At 35.7% G+C, this 21,116-nt stretch overlaps 1 protein-coding gene across 3 annotated transcripts in view; it reads right to left on the bottom strand.

The window, feature by feature from the left end:
- LOC120343552 (MOB kinase activator 2-like) overlaps positions 1-21,116 on the bottom strand; it is a 45,685-nt gene that overhangs the window by 13,526 nt on the left and 11,043 nt on the right. Inside the window, exon 1 of one of the 3 annotated variants that reach the window (XM_078111708.1) lies at positions 13,517-13,760. The exons of the other annotated variants lie outside the window; for them this stretch is intronic. Within the exon in view, the coding sequence (XP_077967834.1) occupies positions 13,517-13,632 (116 nt within the window). The 5' untranslated portion in view covers positions 13,633-13,760. Of the gene's footprint in view, positions 1-13,516; positions 13,761-21,116 lie in introns of those variants that run through there. 3 annotated transcript variants of the gene reach the window in all.

Here is a 21,116-nt window from a genome sequence, read left to right as displayed (position 1 = left end):
GGTCAAAACATCAACAAATCGATTACTTGTACGACAGGGTGTTAGGTTTCATCTTGCCATGTGTGACGCGGAAACTAGCTTGAGGCGTGTTTGTGATAACTATCTTCTTTAATCGCGAGAAAACAAATTATGCGATTATTCGCCAAACATATGGCGTGATGCTTTTAAAAATTTATCTAGTTTAATAGAATTTCAGTGTAATTTTAATATGCTTTTGCACGACCTCCTCCTCCCCCCCAATATAATATTTTTATCACGCAGTGAGTAGTTTATTACAGTAAAAAAAATCTGGATATTGTCCCCCTACTCGATGCTAAATGATTTAACCATAGGTCCAGAACCAATTTCGTCGTAAATCGTTTTTATAAAACAAAACACACAATCGAATAAATGTCCACTATTGTGACCATCCTAAAATAAGCAGGGCTATTTTGGCCGTTTTGTCTGAATACACTGACGCGTCGCCAAACCTATATCATAATATACCCCCACCTCTAACAAACAAAAGGAACATCGAAAATGTGATTTTAGGCTATTCTTGGTGGAAAAATCAATTTAGAAAGCAACCCGTCTTCCTTATATTGCACGATACACCACAAAACAGCCGTTAGGTCTATTGACTGACCAACACACTTAAAAAAAACTAATTCTGAACAAACATATATACTGCATTTATGCTTGTTCGAGCACAGATAAATGTATTTATTTTTATATTTACCGCAATTTTATAGTACGAGAGACCAAAATTAAGTGATCCCATCGAAGTGTTTAAATTAAAAAATGAAATAAATTCACGAGACAATCCATTAATATGTGGTCGTCATATACTTATGCCATATGCCCCGAGGAAATGGTGCGTAACACAAAAACACTTATATTTTGTGTAAAGAATTTTTATGGAAAATTTGTTCACTGACGTGATCGGAGAATTCTGTAAAATTAAATTACTGAAGATGAGACAGCTCTGACAAAATTGCTCAATTTATGAACAGCCTACACGTTACGAACCTAAAGAATAATTGTTGGTCTGATTGATATCTGCGAAACGAACATATTTCATGTCGGAAACATGCCCTAGCCGAGCAGCTGCTATGGGGAAAGGCCGCTATAGTCCGCATAGCTTGCCTTACAGCCTTAGACCAATTTGTGACACGAGCCTGGGAATCGAAACTAAATGTCTAAATTACATGACCACTGTTATAACATAGTTACGGTAGCAGCAGATTATCCAATACTCCGATTACCACACCATTGACGTGTGGTGGTGAGCCTCTCGTTTAAACTAGAGATCACTTAACTAAATGATATAAACTACTACTAACGGTTCGAAAAACTGACCATACTGCGATAATCTTTGACCGGTACCATAATATTGTGTGATATAAATTTATGCCTAAATCGGAAAAACTAAATATTGCTAATATCACACGATTTCGGCATCCCTAATTACAAAAATTTCCGATTTTAAACTAGTAAAGCGCAACAATCGAAGGAACCGCCGACCAATTAGATTGAGTTTCTTAGTACTCATGGATAATACTAATTTTTTGTGGTGACGACATTTGAGGTCGGCTGTAATGCTACCCGGAGAATTAAATTGTGCGCCAACGGATTAAATAAAAAAATAAAATATCGAGAATCGAACCACGTCGAATCAACGTATTCAAATGTCACAAAAAATAGCAAAAGAACAATAAGAGATTTGATTGACAAAAATTCACACTAGCCGTACTCATTCAAACCGTCAACAAATTAAAATTAACAATATATTTTGACTTTAAAAATGAGCAATTGTTCAATATAAATTTCTTTCTTAAGCTCCTGAGTTTGCTTAGCATGAAGACATTTTTATAGATAAATGAACTGAAGAATAAGGAAGGCTAAACCCCAAAAGAGCTTAACATTTTAACACGAATTCTCGAATTGGCCGATCACTGTAATAAATACTCGAGACGAAGAACAACAAACGAGTAGAGAACGGGATACTCCAACAACGTAAAACGCGTATTGGTTGAGTTTTGAGATCAAGCGAATCCCACAATAAACACACTTTCATTTACACCGGGACACACGCGTCTTAAAATCATTTGTTTACGTTAAAACCGAAAAACGTGAAAGATTACATAATAAAACTTATCTATGATCAAACGTTGTCCATTGAAAAATCAGGATAGGCCACCCTATGCCGGTCATAAACAAGGAGATAATCTCACCAATAAACATGCAGCGGGTAAGCGTTACGTTCAAACGGCGTCTTAGTATAAATATTTACGTCTAATTTACAGGGAGTGGATGGCTGAGAAAGACAGGCTGACAATGGATAAGTACGGATAATCATTACTAACACATTATCGCCGAGTGATGGTAAAGATAATTAAATTTCGGCGAATAAGCAAAATTGCTTGTTGACTCTCAGTGTACAAATGGGTGAAATATAAAAATAGACCCCAAAAGAGGGTTAAGTGTACAACAGAATTCTAAATTACCCAATGTGCTAACTTCCGTCGTAAACAACGTTGTTCTCTTCTCAGATCTGTTAATTAACCAAAAGATAAAAATGATTTATTTAGGGAGTTCTGGGTAAAAACGAGCACTGACTCATTTATTGACGTCAAATGGTGTACCGCTGGGGCGACAAAGCCAGACAAAAGGAAATGGCTTGCTTAAATAGGGAACTAACTAGTTTCGTAATATCAAGCCAAGTTGAGCAAATTAAATGGCTCGCAAATAAGGGCTTAATATAACTTATTGAAAAGAGGGAAAATCGCGTCATCAGCGGTTCACCCGAAAAAAAAAAACTATTTATAAATTTATTTGAATACAGCCCATTTGGGGTCAACACGGGTAGACACGTCACCCCTTTGGTGAGAACCAAACCAAAAATTAATTTTGCACTCAAGTGCAATGGAACGTGGGGTTACACTATGAGGCGTGATGTTATGATAATCGCGTACTATTTTCAGCAAAAAATGTAACAATTGTCTCGGCAGCAAAACTTTGGTCATTAAATTTATTTTTATTTATTTTCTATTTTGGGATGGTTTTATTAGGTCTCTTTACGAAAAATAATGACGTGGAATGAGTGATATTCTTGCAAATATTTATTTTGTGGGCACGAAACAGCGATACAAATATTTGTAGTTTATACACCCAGTATATTTTAATTGTGCTTTGGAACGAACACGCATCTGGGAGCCGAAACTTTCCAGTTGGAAACTTCCATTTTAAAATTACGTTAGGATAAAAATGGAATTATTTCAGTTCTATATTCATATATAAAAGTTGATCTAAAAGTTGTTCATAAAGTCCCGTTGGATTATCAATTTTGTTATGAAGTCAATTCTCAATATATCTTAACCAGGTGAGTTTTATTTTAATTAGGCGTTTATTAAAGTTTTACTCGCTGCAATAGACCTATTCACATAACAATTTAAAAAATTTTAGGACCACATAAACACAGAGAAGATATCATCGAATAAACAGAGTTATCGAACACAGAGATCAAAAACGATAAAAACCACAAAACCAGAAAATAAAAATAAAGCGATGAAACTAATATAAAAATAAAATAACGAAAAATAATGCCATGTGAGATGATGTCAAATTGTGAAATATATTTCTTTTCATTTAGGAGAAAGCTAATTCTTAAAGGGGGTTCGCAGTAGACAAAAGGTTGGATTTCAAACCTACAGTATAGCAGATAATTGTTATCGCAGATTAGTAGTAAAGTATCGCGGAATGCCAGGAGTTACCATGTTTGTGACATACCACAGAGCATTTATGCGCCATGAATAAACCAAAATGAAAAATCAGATCATGCAAGGACAGGTTTGGCAACACACAAAAAAAATTCTTCCAGAGTTAACAAAATATTCGTTAACAAAGGACTACCACAATGAGTAGATTAGATCATATCAACGAAAGATTTTTTCCGTTATGCTATGAAAGGCCGAAATTCAAGGGGAATTCTAGATATCTCTATTCAGTTGCATTGTGAGTATCAGGTGTATTATCGTGGGTGGAAATGTTTGCCAATTGTTTTCGATTATTGTTGAGAAGGGACATTTGCGGTATGTCATTACTGGACAGCACGTGAACAATCAGTAATTTTCTCCTTTGAACAATGGAAATTTTTATCGTATGACTATTTGGCCGTGTCAAACACTAATCTTTCTAAAAAAAATCATCACTTATGAGTATGAAAATTCCCTTTCATACCCAAAGGCAAAATAATTTTTTTTCATCTTTTTTTTTTGAAAAATTGCCGTGAATGGTAAAATGGTGCGCGGGATTATTATTATATAACTAAAGAGAGTTTTCAATTAAATCCCAAGCATTTAGTCTATCGAATGGGCATTTATGCTTCCTCGAAAAATCACATACATTTCAAATGTAAGACGGTGGTCGTATTAAAAACAGATGCTTTCCAACACGTGACGCATGATACGTCCCTGGGGGGTTTATCCTTGAACGGCTGCACGTCGACTGTCAATTCGCCAGGTTAGAGCAATATTAGGACGAAGGATAATATCCCATTCCAACTGAACTTCGACGTCAACAATTGACAGATTTTAAGTATTATTTGACAAATTATCAACGCTCTAACAAGCTCGCACTACTTCGAATCAAAAACTGGCCATTGCTATATCAAAACAAGCATAATACTGCAATGCAAACGTGGCATACCTACAATAGTTATGGAGAATATATAAAGCTATTGACGTGTTTTATTGGAATTATGAAAATCCCGATGGGCCGACCCTTGTTCACGCAAAACCTTGCACCTATGGGAATAGGAACATCAATACTGCTATGTTGGGACTAGCAATTTCGAAATCGAGAAATGAGGTATACAAGCAATAACTATTCAAAAATATGAAACTTTAATGTTGTATTGGTTATTCGCATACGATACTTATGTTAGTTTTGTATAATTGTTAAGATCATTGCTATATGGGTGTTTTCACTTGATTGTGGAATTTTCTGCAGTCAATTTGTGTGTAGTTCGAAATTTGAACTGAAATTGTGTAGGGGTTTGTGCGACTGTCTTACATACCAGGAAAAAGAATTCCAAATGCGTTTATTAAAAATGTGACAAGCTGGTTCGCTAACAATGCCAAGCTATATAACCGGGTTCAACATTATGATAACGATAGCGATAAAGAAATCTCTAAATAAGCGAAAACAGTTTACGATATCGTCTTAAACACTGACTAAATGCTTATATTTCACATTCTCAACATAAAAATACAACTTTACAACTAAAAAACTTGTAACAACTGTCATTGGAATGCGGGACTAAATCTCGTCCATACCTAATTATAGTAAAAGCCAAAGTCAATCTAAGACTGTAATGCATAAGGCTTTTATCAAATGTTAAGCTAGCTGATAACTGAACGCCGCATACTAAACCCCGGCTATTTAGTTCGGTTTTATATATAGTAATTAATTGTATTCGCGCATTCGAGTCTGACACGTATGTGCTAAACGTCGCAGCTGGGTGAAATCGATGGCGTCGCTCAGCTTCAGAAGTAATCATAAAAAATAAATTATTATAAGCGAAACACCCATCCGAATGATTTTGGATGATAACTTCATAGGCATTCAAGCATGAGTAAAAATAAAGTTTTTAGATGTGCATAGTTTTATTAACGTCAAAACATTACTTATCGGCCAAACCCATTTTCGTTTTAGCAAGAGAATTGGCAAATTTCAAAATTAGTCGTGCGGTTGTGGACAATTTAAACTTTAAAAATCAAAACAAAGTACAAGAACGAGGTAAAAGTATTCAGTCAATACGCCAATGTTGCGTGCGTTCCATTTCACTGATAATCAATGGGATCGGTCTATGGCACCCATCTGACGACCGTTAGGCGAAGCGGGGTTGTGTTTTCCTCGGGAGTGTCGCGGGACACGCTCGTCTGTTAAGTGAAAGATAATATCAATTGGGGTTTTCGAGAGTTAAATCGGGATTTGAATATCAAAGGGTGAGTAAAATTAAATTGGGGGTGTGGTAATCTAACCCCATATTAGGTACTAAAACGTCGTTGACAATACGTGGTTTTCTATTGAGGTACAGCGTTCCGAAACAATCGTTTAACGACTGCAAAAATAAGCGCCACTTTCAACCGAAGTAAATATTTTCTTTAAGGATATTACGCTATGAAATGAAAGCAATGAAATTAAAAAATATTAGGAAAATCATGCCAGTAATGTGGAACTTCAGAAAAGCATTAAGTCGTGCGTGCAAAAGGCAAAACAAAAATGGAAAATCTAAAAATAAGTATGAAACACACCTCCAATATATGCCCAAAGTCACAGAACATAAATTTGGATAATGTCACACCTTGAGTTAATAGTTTAACTCGATTACCAACAGACAGAAAACGCGAGGGTAGACGTTTTCAATCAGAGTGATAAGTGGCCAGTTATGCGAAACAGGACATTTTTTTTATATTTCATAATGATGCTTTTGAAAGTACGCTCTAATGACTTAGAAAAGTACTTGACTTCCACGTAAATCTTATCACCGCAGATGATCTGCAAAGCAACTATGCTTTTATTCGAGTATGCCTGTTGAATCTGATCCTCTGTGACTAGGCAATGACTTCCTATCAAAAAAAAATGAATGCTTTCCAACAACACATCTGTTTCAAAGCTGGGAGCAATGTCAGAGGTCAATATCGGCAGAGGACGGAAATTTCCACGATTTGATCCACAAAAAAGTAAATACAGGAGTTCAGCGAACAGGAAACAGGCGGCTGTGACAGATAGCTACGAAAATGGATAATAATCACCTTACGCACATTTTGTTTTTAAATCTCAATTAAGCGTTTCCTTGTCGACTCGTTCCATCTAACCTTTCCTTTCCTGTCTTGATGTAAACCGACTCTGAAGTTTTTAACATAGGAAGTTGCTACTCGTTATGATGCGGTTGATGATCATTATTATTCCTCGGCACTAATATCATGTAAAAGGAGTATTAATAATAAGAAAGTTGCAATGCTTCCTTGTAGGATCTTCTTAGCCTCATTTTGAAGCAAGGCGCGAGTGCCAAGAGAAATAGATTTAAGATTTGGTAATTCGAATTTTCTGTTTGTATAAATATTTATAAATAAATATCCAATAACTTAGAACTCCAGAAAATGCACATTTCATTATGTCCTAACGTCTAACATTTTTAGTCAACTTTCCTGTCTGTCTACCATGCCAATCCCTCTAGCGCACTTTTAGTCGATATTCAAATTAGCCAAGTAAAACTGACAAACGGACTTCTATTCCATAAACTAAATGGAACGCATAGCAGACACAAAACGATCAATGAGAGCCCATTGCTGCAAAAGACTAACAACGCAATAAGCTCTGAAAAATCGACCGGCTAATGGAGTGCTTCGAAATCAGATTGAAAAAATCGAACGCCCTGCACCTTTTTAAATTTCAGTTTATTATTAAACAAACCAAACGCTATTACGCGGTACATGCTTCCACGCTATTCCAATTGGTACAATAGAATGAAAAACCAGTCATGTAATGGAAGCATTTTGCCATTGTAGCAGGACTTGAATATGTGCCATAACATCATTTGCATTTATACAAATATAATGCCCATCCTAGACAATTTTAGTGACATATGTCAAAATTCAACAAATATTCTTTATGTCCAAATACAAGTTCCTAGCATTGCTGATAGAATATAATTTACACAAAATCCATTGTTTCCACGTTTATATGGCGAGCAAAAATGTCAGTCTTGTAGTTCCCTATATTTCTAGACTTGAGAATAACGTAGGCCAATAGGCGCAAGTAATGAAGGCGAGACCACTTTATAATTTACTCATAAACGCTCAATCTTTTCTGAGCAATAATATTTAGCAACACATGCGTTAACTACGACATTTTCAATTCCAACTTCAGCGCTATTGAATTTCCAGCTACGAAACTCTTCAAAGCGTCTAGATATCGCATACTGCTTCCTTTACACTTTACAGCAAAGGATAATAATAATGGCAGTGTAAAATCCGGTAAATTCGTAGTTCGAATATGCGCGATGAGTATTCTAAATACCTTTTTCAATAAAAGTCGCTATTTAATGTAATTATAGTCACGGGCGGGGTGTGTTTTTGTTGTATCGTCTTTCTTACAAATTGATATCAATGCTTTTCTTTATAACTAAATCCTACGTTTACAGCAGGTGGTAGTTAAAGTGGCGCGTGCGTCTGACGGCTGGTTGGGCATAACAACGATTAATAACAATAATAATAAATGAATGGATGAGCGACAATTCGAACTAGAGGCCATGCTTGGTGAGAGAAATATCTGCATCCTGAAGAGTGACACGAGACAGAAACCATGAACAATAGAAGCACTTCCTTCGCCATCGGATAATAAATCTATTATTGTAGAGGGGATGCAATGTCTAGAACGCCGGGCAATAGAATAGGAGAATACACAAAATTAGGGTCGCAGACAGTGCACGATCCGGAAACCGAGTATAATAAACAACAAAACCCTCTGGATGAGAGGTTATCATGTATTCTGCAAAGATATCTTGATTTTTCGTTCTTTAAAAGTAATTAAGTAACCCTAAAGTAACCTATGTTATAAATTTTATATGACATATAATCTATACTTACATACAGGTCACAGGTCAAGTGAAACATATTCTAGAATAAACATAACTTTTGTGCAAACGGTCCTTGGTTACTGACACGTTTGGTTCCATTCATATACAATCAAAAATTCAAGAGTTCAGGTGTGTAATAAATTTTATTCATTTTCATAGAAGTAGGAAATTTATGGGTTTTGTTTTTTGGTCACTCTGTATAGTTATATAAAAGTGTGTACCGTGTTGCATTCGCCGTTACGAAAAACAAATTGTATATGGGGATATGGACAGAATTGTTTAAATAAAACAAAGACTTGGTGAAACAATCACATACAATTGTCATCGTTATCCTTGCTACAACATCCTTACATTATACATATACGGATCAACTAGCAAGAGAAATAGGGGAAGTTATAGCCTCTCGTATCCCCAACAGAATACTCCACGTTGAAGCGAAATTAACAAACCTATAACTGCCGTCACAGAGGGATGTTGGACGAAATCAAGATATCCAGCAATTTCAAACTTGAAAGATTGCGGCAAAGAGATTAATCGCAAACTGAAGGATCAAAGCAATATATCGACTTCACACTTCTAACAAATCTCCGAAAGCATCCTGAAGGGATTATAGAGAGTTAGTTATAATCTCGCTTCTGCGTAATCATATCCTAAGAAATAAGCACAACATTACCACATGAGAAAATACGACCGCGACAAGAGGTGCCCAACTTCACCGTGCTAATGTAAAAAAAAAAAACGGACTACTATTATGGTTTGATCGGGAGAAACAGATTCTATTTTTCAATCAAATCACCACTCAAGGTTGCATAATCCGTTCAGCGAAAATTAGCTTCCTTTGGAAACCATTTGTTGGGGGCGAATGATCTGACGAATTTGCATTGACGCAGAAAATATCTACTTGAAAGTCGTAATCATGTCGTGTAATCCCTATGGTAATCCCGGTTCAATAATAGTACAAAAGCGTGTAATTTCGTACATCGCAGAACTCCCAAATGTGTAGTTCGGGCGCAAGTCAATTAACCGGGGATCATGGCTATAAAGTGATCATTAGCGCAATAGATAAGGCAAAAAAATAAAGAGCGACGCACAACTCGCCCACACCTAATACTTCAATAAATATAACGAGCAATTTTATTGAAATAAAGACTAAAGTAAAATTACGGAGAGTCGGAGACATTCCTTATTTCCTTGTTCATAGTTTATCCAGTTTAAAACTTCTACCTCGACAAGACTTTTTATTTCTATATTTCACAACAACAAGAAATATTGCGCTCAGTTTTTGAAACCTTCAGATAATTTTTCTACCAGTACGCTTTAAAATGTTTATAACGTCCAAAATAAAATTCCAAACACTAACGCCTAACCCCGCTCCACGTAAGTATGTGGTGCAATCGTGCAAGTGCGGTGTCTTGAAAAGTGGTCCAAACGCCACATTGAACTTGCACTGACCCAAGTAATAACAACACTCCCATGAACGCAATAAAACTTGATTTATAAACCATGTCTTATACCTCACAAAACAAGGACATACCATTCAAATTATATTCCTAAAATAGAAATTTTATTGTGCGGAAATATGCTTTTATTCGATAGCTCAAAATTTTGAACAAATACGTGTACAAGCAATAACTTTTTTTAACCTCGCGTGCGCGACTTTATATTGCCCACCTGGGTGAAACCCATAATTTGAAAAGCATAGATGGACCTTGTGGATTTATTAACATCATTCATAAGATTGCTTGGTCTGCAGATGAGTCGCGTCAAGCAGTTTCCCCCGATTTTCGAATAATTTTAGAAACTAAATACAAACAAGTAGACAAGATGACATCTTCTGGCTTTCGCATGCGTGCGAATAATGTTTAATGTTGAAGGAAATTTCTAGAACTAAATCCCCAACAGATATGCAATGTCAAGTAATGTTGTAGCGCTGATTTACTTTACTAATGCTGGGTTATCCGACTTGTTATCACAGATCAGAACGCGAGGTATCAGAAATAGTTTTGATATGTGCTTTGCATAATTAGCTTATCAAGTGAAGTAACACCTTGCGTCCATATTAAATTTACCAGCCCTTGAAATGCTAGATTAGCTTCCAGAGCGAATCGAGAAAGGGTTGTCATTCAGTCTATCATTCCCAAAATTGCTTGCAGAATATATTTATATTTTGCGGCCCACTGTTGTTGTAGCTAACAACCAGGTATTAAGATTGGCTAACCACAAGGGTGTGCCCTAGGTATCCTTATCTTCCGTTGTTATTTTAAAACTGGCCACCTTGTTGAAAGCTACAATGACTAGTTGCTTTATAATATGTATATGCTGGAAATTTGATAAAATGCTGTCAGGATTTCCATTACGAGATATGCAGAAGGATATTATGTGATTTTAAACAATGGCGTACTGTGATAAGTTAATTAAAGTATTAGACATGATTGCATGATACGTATTTGCAGTGCTGTAACACAAATAAGGTTTCCCACTCCTGTGTACCCCTAATAAAACGGGGGGTGGTTGAGCAAATGTGGTTTTTATTAATCTGAAATTCAACTCATAAAGAACAACGTTTACGAAATTACTATCTTTAGAGGCCGAATATTTGCGTACTAGATAAACATTTTATACCACATATGGAAAAACACCAATAAAAATAAATAACTTACTGTTACATCACAAGAGGAAAACATTTTTGATGATAAATATAACTCACTGACGACAAATAAAATTTCTATTTAAATATTTATTGAAGTGACTCATTGAAATCGTCATTTTCACTGTCTTGGCCTAAGGATATGTCACAAGTGTATGTGTTATTCTCCTGGAGAGTAGTTTTATCACATAGAATCGGCCATACATAAATTATAGGCCTTGACTACAGGATGACTAAAGCCACGGCTAGATCGTAGTAAGACTATATAAGGAAGCAAGTATTTGTTTTGAAACACGAATTATTCAACGACAGACATGTTGCAAAGGAAAAACTTGATATGACGTCATACAGAATAGGAAGCACGATGACGTAATTAAAGTTACAGATTGAAGACATATGTTAAATGTACCGAAATTCTGCGTATGGTTTACAAGTATTGTGAATCTTGCGCCATAAGGAGGCAACGACTTAGACAGGCCGTCATAAACCAGAATATTCTGCAGTTGCAAATTTAGTATTTTCTTACATCTAACCGATTACTTTAATTGCGTTGTTTTGCCTAAATTCACAAAATAGATCCTGTTGTCAAATATGCGGAGCGGACACTATGGTCGTACATCGGTACTGGTAAGTATTGAAAGCCCCGGAGAAGATCGGAGAAAAAGCAATCTAGATGTGGTCCAGCAATTTAGAATAAAAAGCGCCTCCTTTAATTAGAGTAAAACAGCAAAATGTTTGGTTAAATAAATATCGGGTCCGTAAGACTCAGAGGAAATGTGAAAAAAATAAAAATATTCTCCCTCTAGTGACGACTACGGTACTGAAAATTTGAAATTCATTGGCCCGCTATTTCAAGAGAAAGGTGAATTTTTCATAACAACAATCACTCTTACAACAACAAGAATGATTTAGCAAAACCATTCAAAGCCCTAGTTAATACCGTTGCGGCGTAATTCGATTAATAGACACATGTCACCCATGAATTACAATATAATTTAATTTTCTGCTTGACGATGGCGACGTAAGCCAAAAATAGAGCCATTAAGGCACTGGCATTTTACGCTCCAATAAATGCGTAAAGTATGTGAACGCACGCGAATCCATCTGACACTTTTACGTCAAGAAAACAAGACTTATTTCAAAAATTTGTTATGCAATAATGATGCGTTGCTAAAATTCATTATCGATCTAATATTGGCATGTAACTTTTTTATAAGGTTCTTATACTGTGTTTTTTCTTCCAGTCAAAAATTTGCTAATATTGCCCTTTTCTTATTTTAGGTAAAAATAACATGTCTTGCCAAATACTAATTTTGCTTTTCTGACACTGGTAACATTCTTTTATTCCACCAATGTCTGTTCTATATGTCGAAATTCATGGTAACCAGGATTACTTTTGCGAACTATAGAAGGATTACGATTCCGAACTAGAAGGACTTTTGGGTACATAGTAGAATGCCGCTATGTTCTAATCATTGACTGGTAGGAAATCCCTGGTGGCCATTAAGCATTATCGGACTGAATATACCTACAGAAGGAGGACTTCCGGACAGTGGTTCGAAACCTTTTTCTGATAAATTTCCCTTTGCCTATTTAAAAACTCTTTCCTTTTAATCCTCCCCCATTACGCATGAGCTTTATTTCAGCATGTCATTTCATCTTCAATGGATCATAAGAGACACGCATAACTCGCACTGAGGCTTTTATACAATTTGAATAGTTTACAATGTGTGTATAATTACCGGTATGTACTGCTCCAGAAAGTTACAAAAACACTGAATAAATCAAAAATATTAGCAAATACAAAAAATCCTTCCTCGGAACAGTCTGAACAATAAAATTTCTCCCTGGTTGGAGAACATTGCTATGCTTTGATTCTGCTTTAGGGTTTTGATTTTGGCTGAAAATACGGCGCTCCAGAAGTACGTGTACAAATATGGAGGTAACTAATTTTGTTCGCCTACTTTACATCAAGTTGTATAAAGGGACTGAAACAGATGGGCAGGGGGTATATTGAATTGGCTAACACAGACAGTCCCCGAACTTGTAATAGAACTAAAATGAGGGAAAATCGGAGTACAATTATGGCCTAACCCTAACCTGGTACCATGGGAGTACAGAAAATACAGTCATTTCGTTCGTATATGGTATTCAGTAAGGTTTATTTTTACATAATATATCACAGATATACTTACAAGTTACAATATATCAAAAAAGATAAAAGAAGAATTTATATTTCCACTAACCGGCAACAGTAGAAAGAAAACACGCTTCTAGCAATCTCTGCACCATCCATTTTAGCAGACGAACTTTTTACAACACGTCGAATATAGAATATCACAGGACGTGAAGTCTCCAACATGACTTCGAATCACATTCGGATCTTTTAATAAGCCGGGTGATAACAAATTGAGATTCGTCAGAAAGTCTTTTATGACAGTATATGGAAGAACGACGAAATCCGAGTAAAAATCAACTTTTGTGGAATATTTATAGACTGTGGATGTTGTATAGATAGAAATTACAAACATAACACATTACACAATATATTAAAAATTATTGCAATCGTGGCCGAAAGTACCGGTATATCTTATAAACCCCCAAAACGTCAAAAATATTTAAAACAAACAGCACTCAAACTAGGTCTGTTTAATGAATTCAGTATGAACAAACTTCAATAATATTCATATATGGAAAGTTGGGTTTTTTGAACAAAATTTGACAACATTCTGATAATATCATAACTATTTTCTTGGTACAAGCCGGATATTGCTTCCCTAAACATATACACCTACCCAATAAAACGTCTGAAACGACTAATTGTGCAGATGTTTTTTGTAAACAAAAATGTGTACCCCCGTGGCTACTATGTGCGTCTTAGTTCCTTCTGTAAATGAAAGACTTTGGACCTAACCAACTGTATTACTAAGTAATTTATTTTCGTATAAATAATTTCGTATTTGAATTAAGTAACCTTTTAGCTTTGCACAAAATCCTATTAACGGTCAAAGTTTGAAATCAACAAAAAGGCTACAATACAAAATACAATACATGCTGAATATAGTCACCAACTTTGTTCTAACAAATAAACTAACTTTATTTCAGCTCATTAAATATCATTTCCATTGAGAATACGTTGAGAATAACACGCCCGTTCTAGTGTTTCATATTCTAAAAAATACCTACAAAACTTTAAGAATGGCGATAAGTCAACAAACACTCCCGTCAAATTAAAGTGAAACCACCATAACGAAAGGGCCAATAAACATATTTTTGTATTTTCAACGCTTCAAGTGATAGTGCATAACGAGGTACGTAATTCATTGCGCCATATTACCAATTCCTAAGGTCCACGGAGTAAATCACATAGAAAAGAGGTTAGAGGGTACAATTTAGGCTTCAAGTTACCTTACAAAAATTAATAACGCTATAAAGATTAATAGGTGCTTCACTAAACGGATCGGACACGCTGCTTTTCTTCTCAGAGATACCACATTTGGCCTATTCGAAGCAAGCTAAGAACATTAGCATACCAAAAATTTCTACACTACTTCAGTTCTAAGATTCGAATCTACGTTATGTGCTCAATATTCGCCTCATATGATGTACGCAATATACCTTCCTAATCGTGTGTCGGTCAATTTGCGTGGAGTGGCGCGAAAACGTGTCGAAGGACGGACCAGCGCATATGAAAACATATCGCATTGACGACAAAATCAACAAGAAATTCCAATAATACAATGATGGATGACTTAATAACGCGATGGAGAAACAATTTTGCGTTTTTTTGGTCAGAGAATGCCTATAAATTAATATCATTTCAATTATAGGAATGTTTAATCAATCTATATGAGTATAGTGGCACACATGGCTTCAAAATGGTTGACGTAATAGTATTTCAGGGAGATATTTCAAAAGCCCAATAATATTGCTTTACACCTGCAAATGCGCATTGGGGGAGATCTAAGAAAAGTATGATTTATAAAAGTTGATTTTATATCGATGCATACTTTCATCGGATACCGCAGATTTGAAATTAGAACTTCCACAGCTGCGGAGTTGTTGGAGTAAGTCACCAATCGAGACAGACTCCGGGTTGTAAAAAATTTAGATTCCGACCCCTTTTGAGTTTTGGAAGGAAGCTTTGACCATTTTTATAACCATTGGAAGTCTGCAATCCTGACTCGGACTCTTAAGATAATTCAGATATTTGATTCCCCAACCCTCGACTCCGGAAAGTTTCAAAATACGACTACAGCAATGTGACCGACTCCAAAGTCCTGATAACTACAAATAATGGAAATCACGCGTGATGTCGGAACTCTAAATCTCGTGCCGTCACGTCAACATATAGTGATCACATGTCTTTAAAATTGTAAGGTAATGCAATATACAGAGGTCCCAACCCAATGTTAGTTTGCATGTAAGCTCAAGTCGCGTTTTCCCGATTTGGAAATACCAATTCCTACTTTCTAAATTCAACAACAGCGCATTGTGATTTATTCGAACTTGGGAGTACATGGGATTAGAAATAAGTTTATTGACAGAAGACTGAACTGCATTAGATTCTGAAAACTAACTTCCTGCAGCCTAGGCGAGATTGTATCAATAAAATCAAGTATCCTCCACACTGATCACATCTAAGATCGAATATACAACCCCAGCCTGAATGAAAAAACCAACCGGCAGTGATATCTATTCTATTATCTCCCGGTAAAACTTCTGCTTTGTAAAAACTGTCGGTATTTTGTCATCTCATGTGCTATAATCGCGAAGCGTATCGGAATCGTGCCTACAAATAGTTGCGTTCTGCTCATCCGTGAAACGAATGCCTCAAATGACACAAATATAAGTGCAAATGTCATTTAACAGGTAACTATTTGATAGATTTCATACTATTACAGCAAAGACAACTTGAATGGTGTGAGAGAATAAACTTATTCAACTTGGAACTTTTAAGCTTTTTAAATTTCTATTATTCTGATAATGCGATAGCCTGCGTCATTGTTCATTAGTATAAGTAAACGGTAACCTATGCATATTTTTACTCATTCCATACATTAGTATGGTTGAAATACCGGATCCTGTGGTTGACGACTGAAAGGCAGTAAAATAAGGTCGTGTCATTTAGCAGTAGCGAGTGATAGTTTAACTTCACTGAAATGAGGCATACACCATTAAATGACATAACACACCGTGTATGCTGTATGCAACTCATGCATTGCTTTATATGACTTGTTTATATATTTTAAGGTTTATGCTTATGAACATAATAGGGAAAGTGAATATCCGTACACATGGTTAAAAAGATATGAGATTGATTTATACAATTGTGTTTTCTGAATTAAATCCATTGATGGAATCATGGGGCGACTGGTAGGGTAGAAAAGCGTAGTACGGAAAACTGCGAGAAAATAAATTCCCAAACAACCGCCGTGACATATTATGAACCGCAAGAATCAAAATTTTGTTATGAAATTATTTCTGAATAGATCTTAACCACGTTCGTTTTATTTTAATCAGTGTTTATTAGTTTTTTTTTACTTCATTTGATACACCTTTATATGCTCACCATTAGTTGCACAAAGCACTTCAAAGTTATTTTACCTAATCCAATAAAGGACTTCATGATAAGATAACCATGAAGCTACGGCCTGTTGTAGTGAGCAAAATATAGCGAGATTATAATCTCCGCAGGCTTAATGATCATATGTCGCCATAAGCAAAAGTAATCTTGAAAAAAATAAATAATACGCTCAAACCGGTTTATTTATGGTTAAAACGGACATTCGATCGATGTCCGTGAGTTATGCGATGAATTATACATCTTAGGACGATATATAGCAGTGGTTCCCAACCTTTTGTGGCTCGTGGCCCGCTTTCCGGAGGCTTTCAGCACCCATGGGCCCCGTTTGTCATTTTAGTAGTATTATAGTGTTATTTATGTCGGTTAGATTCGGAATCCCATTAGGTTCAAACGATTCATACTCGACAAAGTAAAAAAAAAAACGTGAAATAACTTTGTCGAGCAATGAATCTGTAAAAAAACGGAGCTTTCTTGTAAAGAGAAAAGTTAAAATTAGTTTTGCGCCTAGCACTGTGGCGACCCTTCAATTGCTCTATGGCCCCCGTTTGGAACCGCTGATATATAGTATTGGAACCTAATCTTTTTCTATACACTGTACGCCTATTTTAGATATCATTATTTCTCCCTCTCTACTCATAAAACTCCGTTATTTGTTCAATCTGTAAAAGATCCCTAACTTGTTTTGAACGCAATTTGCATTCTGGTTTTTGTACAGTTGGAATTGTTTATAATGTGTGCATAAATATGTATTACAATAATACTAAACAATATTAGAAAAACTGATGAACTGTTTGAAACAGCATTAGAAAGCATACCTTTCGATCACAATTCAAACGATATTTCCTCTAGAAATAAACCTACATAAGCATTAGAAAGGACTAAATTATATACAAGTACAACTTACTTTATAGCTGAGTTGTAGTGAGCAAGTTTCCGAAGTCTCATGTTTAAAGATGACGAAAAGAACCGGAATCGAAGTATATTAATTAAGTAATTCACAAATTCACATTTACAGTATAGCAACCAAAATGTTCTTCTAAATTCATATGCATTAAAATTACAAACTAAAGACAAATAATATAACATGAAAATAAGAATGATTAAAATAAAATGTGATCGTCGAATTAAACGGAAACTGACACAGCATCGGACACTTATATCGACATCGACATCGACAAATTACTTGGATTTTCCAGTTACGAACCTTTATCCACAATCTGGTTGGTTTAGTAAACTAAAAATAGAAGTGCAATTTCAAATCTTCAATTTCGATTATGGCTAAAACACGATATAATTATTAATTCAAGTTCTGAATTACATTGACAATCTAGTAATTTTACCATATTCTTAATAAATCATACCCGGTATGATTCAATGATGAAAAAAACTTGATATAAACCAATTAAAATATTCTCAGTCTGACCATACTATAATGTCTGGACACGCGGAGGGAGTGTCGAAACGCATTCTATAATCCTTTCTGACAAAAATGTCACAATGTCAGTAAAATCCATAATGACCATGCAGTCAAAAAACGTAAAACAAAAAAATGGACTCAATTTTTACGGACGAGGACGAGAGTAAGCGAATACCGGATTTTTAAAATTCGACATCGTGTTGTCTGGTCACGTTACAAAGGAAAACATCAAGCAAAGGCTCTTTTATTACATCTACAAGACATCAGTACTCAGTAGTAAGAAAAATTCAGATACTTTGATCGTAAACAAAATGTTGCAATATTGAATCAATGCGATATATTAACCCCAGTGGATTGTCTGGGTTCCTTCTTTAGGGGTCACCATGTCCATATACCATTATACGGTATATCAGAACTGCCTGAAGAATCTTTCCCATTTAGACTGCTTTAGTCCTATATACAAATCATTATTATCATGGGTAATACCTAATATGGTGATACCGTGGAACCTCACAATTCAAGACGCGTTTTCAAATTGACAGGGAATTCGTCTGTTATCCAGTATTAGACATCCTTATCTTGAAATATATGTTTACCATTCGTACATTGGAATGAAGAACTGTTGAACGGCAATCCCTAAAACTGTCTGTCAGGGCGATTTCACGGTGGCGTCTGAAAGATAATCCGCGACAGTCTGGAGTTAGGTGATGCTAGAATGTAGACAATGTACCCAATTGTCAAAGTAGGAGACCACATACGAACTTGCCTAACCCAGGTCGAAGGAGTAAAATATCTAACAGAGCATTAGTTGGGTCTGCGGCGAGTACTTTGCACAGACCCGACTTCTGTATCATGATCATAGCTAGACGCCTATGTTGATGACATGCATTTATATATTTTTCACAAATGCTGGAATGTGGACCTTTTCTTCAATTCAATTTTATCCTCCATCGCCACCCTCCCCTGTACATACCCCCTGCAGCACAAATAACAATCACGAATTTCAAAATCGCGCCACTTTTATAATCACCATTGATTCGCGAGAACAAACAACAAATGAGCATTTGAGACCTGTTTCGTCTGCAAAAAACTAGCTTCTCACCGCCTTTCCTAAATTCACCTATCATATTAAGCTAAATAAACAGCTTCTGAGTGAAATTTAGCAGGGTGCAGTGGTGTTCGTTGATACCGAAAATTTTAGTATCATACGTCCCACTTCTAAAAGTAAACAGCACGATTCTGTGAGCATTAACGATCTTCTTTAAACGACAAAGAATAGGTGTGGTGGTATTATAGCGACATTCTTCAAATTACTACTGCTTCAGATAAGAGGTCAACATGGGCTAAAAGTTGGAATGTAAGACGTCCGATCAGGCGATATTGCCGACAAACAGTGAGAGAAATAGTAAAATAGATCTAATCTGATCATATTTGCAAATGAGCCTGCACCTTTCCATAAAATCATTCAAATAATATACATAACAGTTATGTGTCCAAGAAAATTTTGCATACGCATCCATACTGATTTGAAAATTTCATTCACACACAATCGGTCATTGATACGACCACCAGTGTCAAGACACGAAAACAAATTATTTGAAAATATTCCAAAGGTGCGAATATATTCCAAAGGTGCTCTTCAGGCTGGCATTCAATCATAGTTTGAATAATAAAAACCCACAATTCGTCTAATTCACGATTATATTAAAAATATTCGTTAGGTATTATTATTACATGATATTTTAATAAGGAATATAAGATGCCAATAATATAAAACAAATTTCGAATACATTTACCGTAATTTTTTTTTCGGATACAGCTGATGATAGATCGAACATATAAACAAAAATCGCAAAATGAAGTAAATTACCAAATTATGCTGAGGAATAAAACTACAGAATGCTATTTTGAAATGTAGTTATTTTATATCTAATTCAAGGACTAATTTTCCTATTAAACTCCTTTATCGGTGGCAAAATACTGGAATTAGCCCGCAAAAACAGATGCATGCTCCTATAAGCACTTGGTCAAATCTCTGGAAGAAAAGCTAGCTATATATAACGACGAAGCCAGGGAATCCTTATACTGATAAAGTTTTCATTTTGCGCTCTCTCGACTGCGCCGTCTAAAACTATGATGATTCGATCTAAAGCTCACATTCGATCTAAAGCAAAATGCATTTTTCACCCAAATTGCAATTTTCGTTCCGAGAACAAAAATAATGCCTCCAAGCGAATTGAAATTATCAAAAACTCAATAACGAAATACGTGCCGGCGCTAGAAAATGCGGCGAACGAAATTGGTCAATGCAGAAAAATTAGTCGATGTTGACTGAAAAAGCAATGACCCGAATAAGTTCCTGACACGCATGCGGCGAAATAGGTGAATGTGTGAGATAAACTTATGTCATTAGAACTCAGCTTGGGTAGCTAGCAATATTCATACACTGCTAGATAAAATCGACCTTATTAACTCGTATTTCTGTATTTAACAAAGTTTAATACATTGCAAAACGCGAAAAAATTATCCCATAAAAATTCCAAGCACATTTTTTAGATATGCGGATTGAGCAGGAAAATTCTATTTGTACTACACCCGAAAACAATCGAATCACCTTAACTAACAGTTAAATCAATTTAAAAGAGAAACATAAAACTTTGAGTACGGTGAGGCTATAAAAGTAATACACTTTCTAACGCGTAGGAAAGCTGCCTATTGTGCCCAGTACTACCCTGATTCTTATCTTACGAGAAATTCTTGGGCCCAAAACTGAAATGCCACAATCGCACAGAACAGCGTCATACATTTGCTGCCTGATTCCGTTCACGCATTAAACTTGCTA

The sequence above is a fragment of the Styela clava genome, chromosome 1 (genome assembly GCF_964204865.1).
Source record: "Styela clava chromosome 1, kaStyClav1.hap1.2, whole genome shotgun sequence".
NCBI lineage: Eukaryota > Metazoa > Chordata > Ascidiacea > Stolidobranchia > Styelidae > Styela > Styela clava.
The sequence above is the reverse complement of the archived record's forward strand: the minus strand, read 5'-3'. Positions and strand labels throughout refer to the sequence as shown.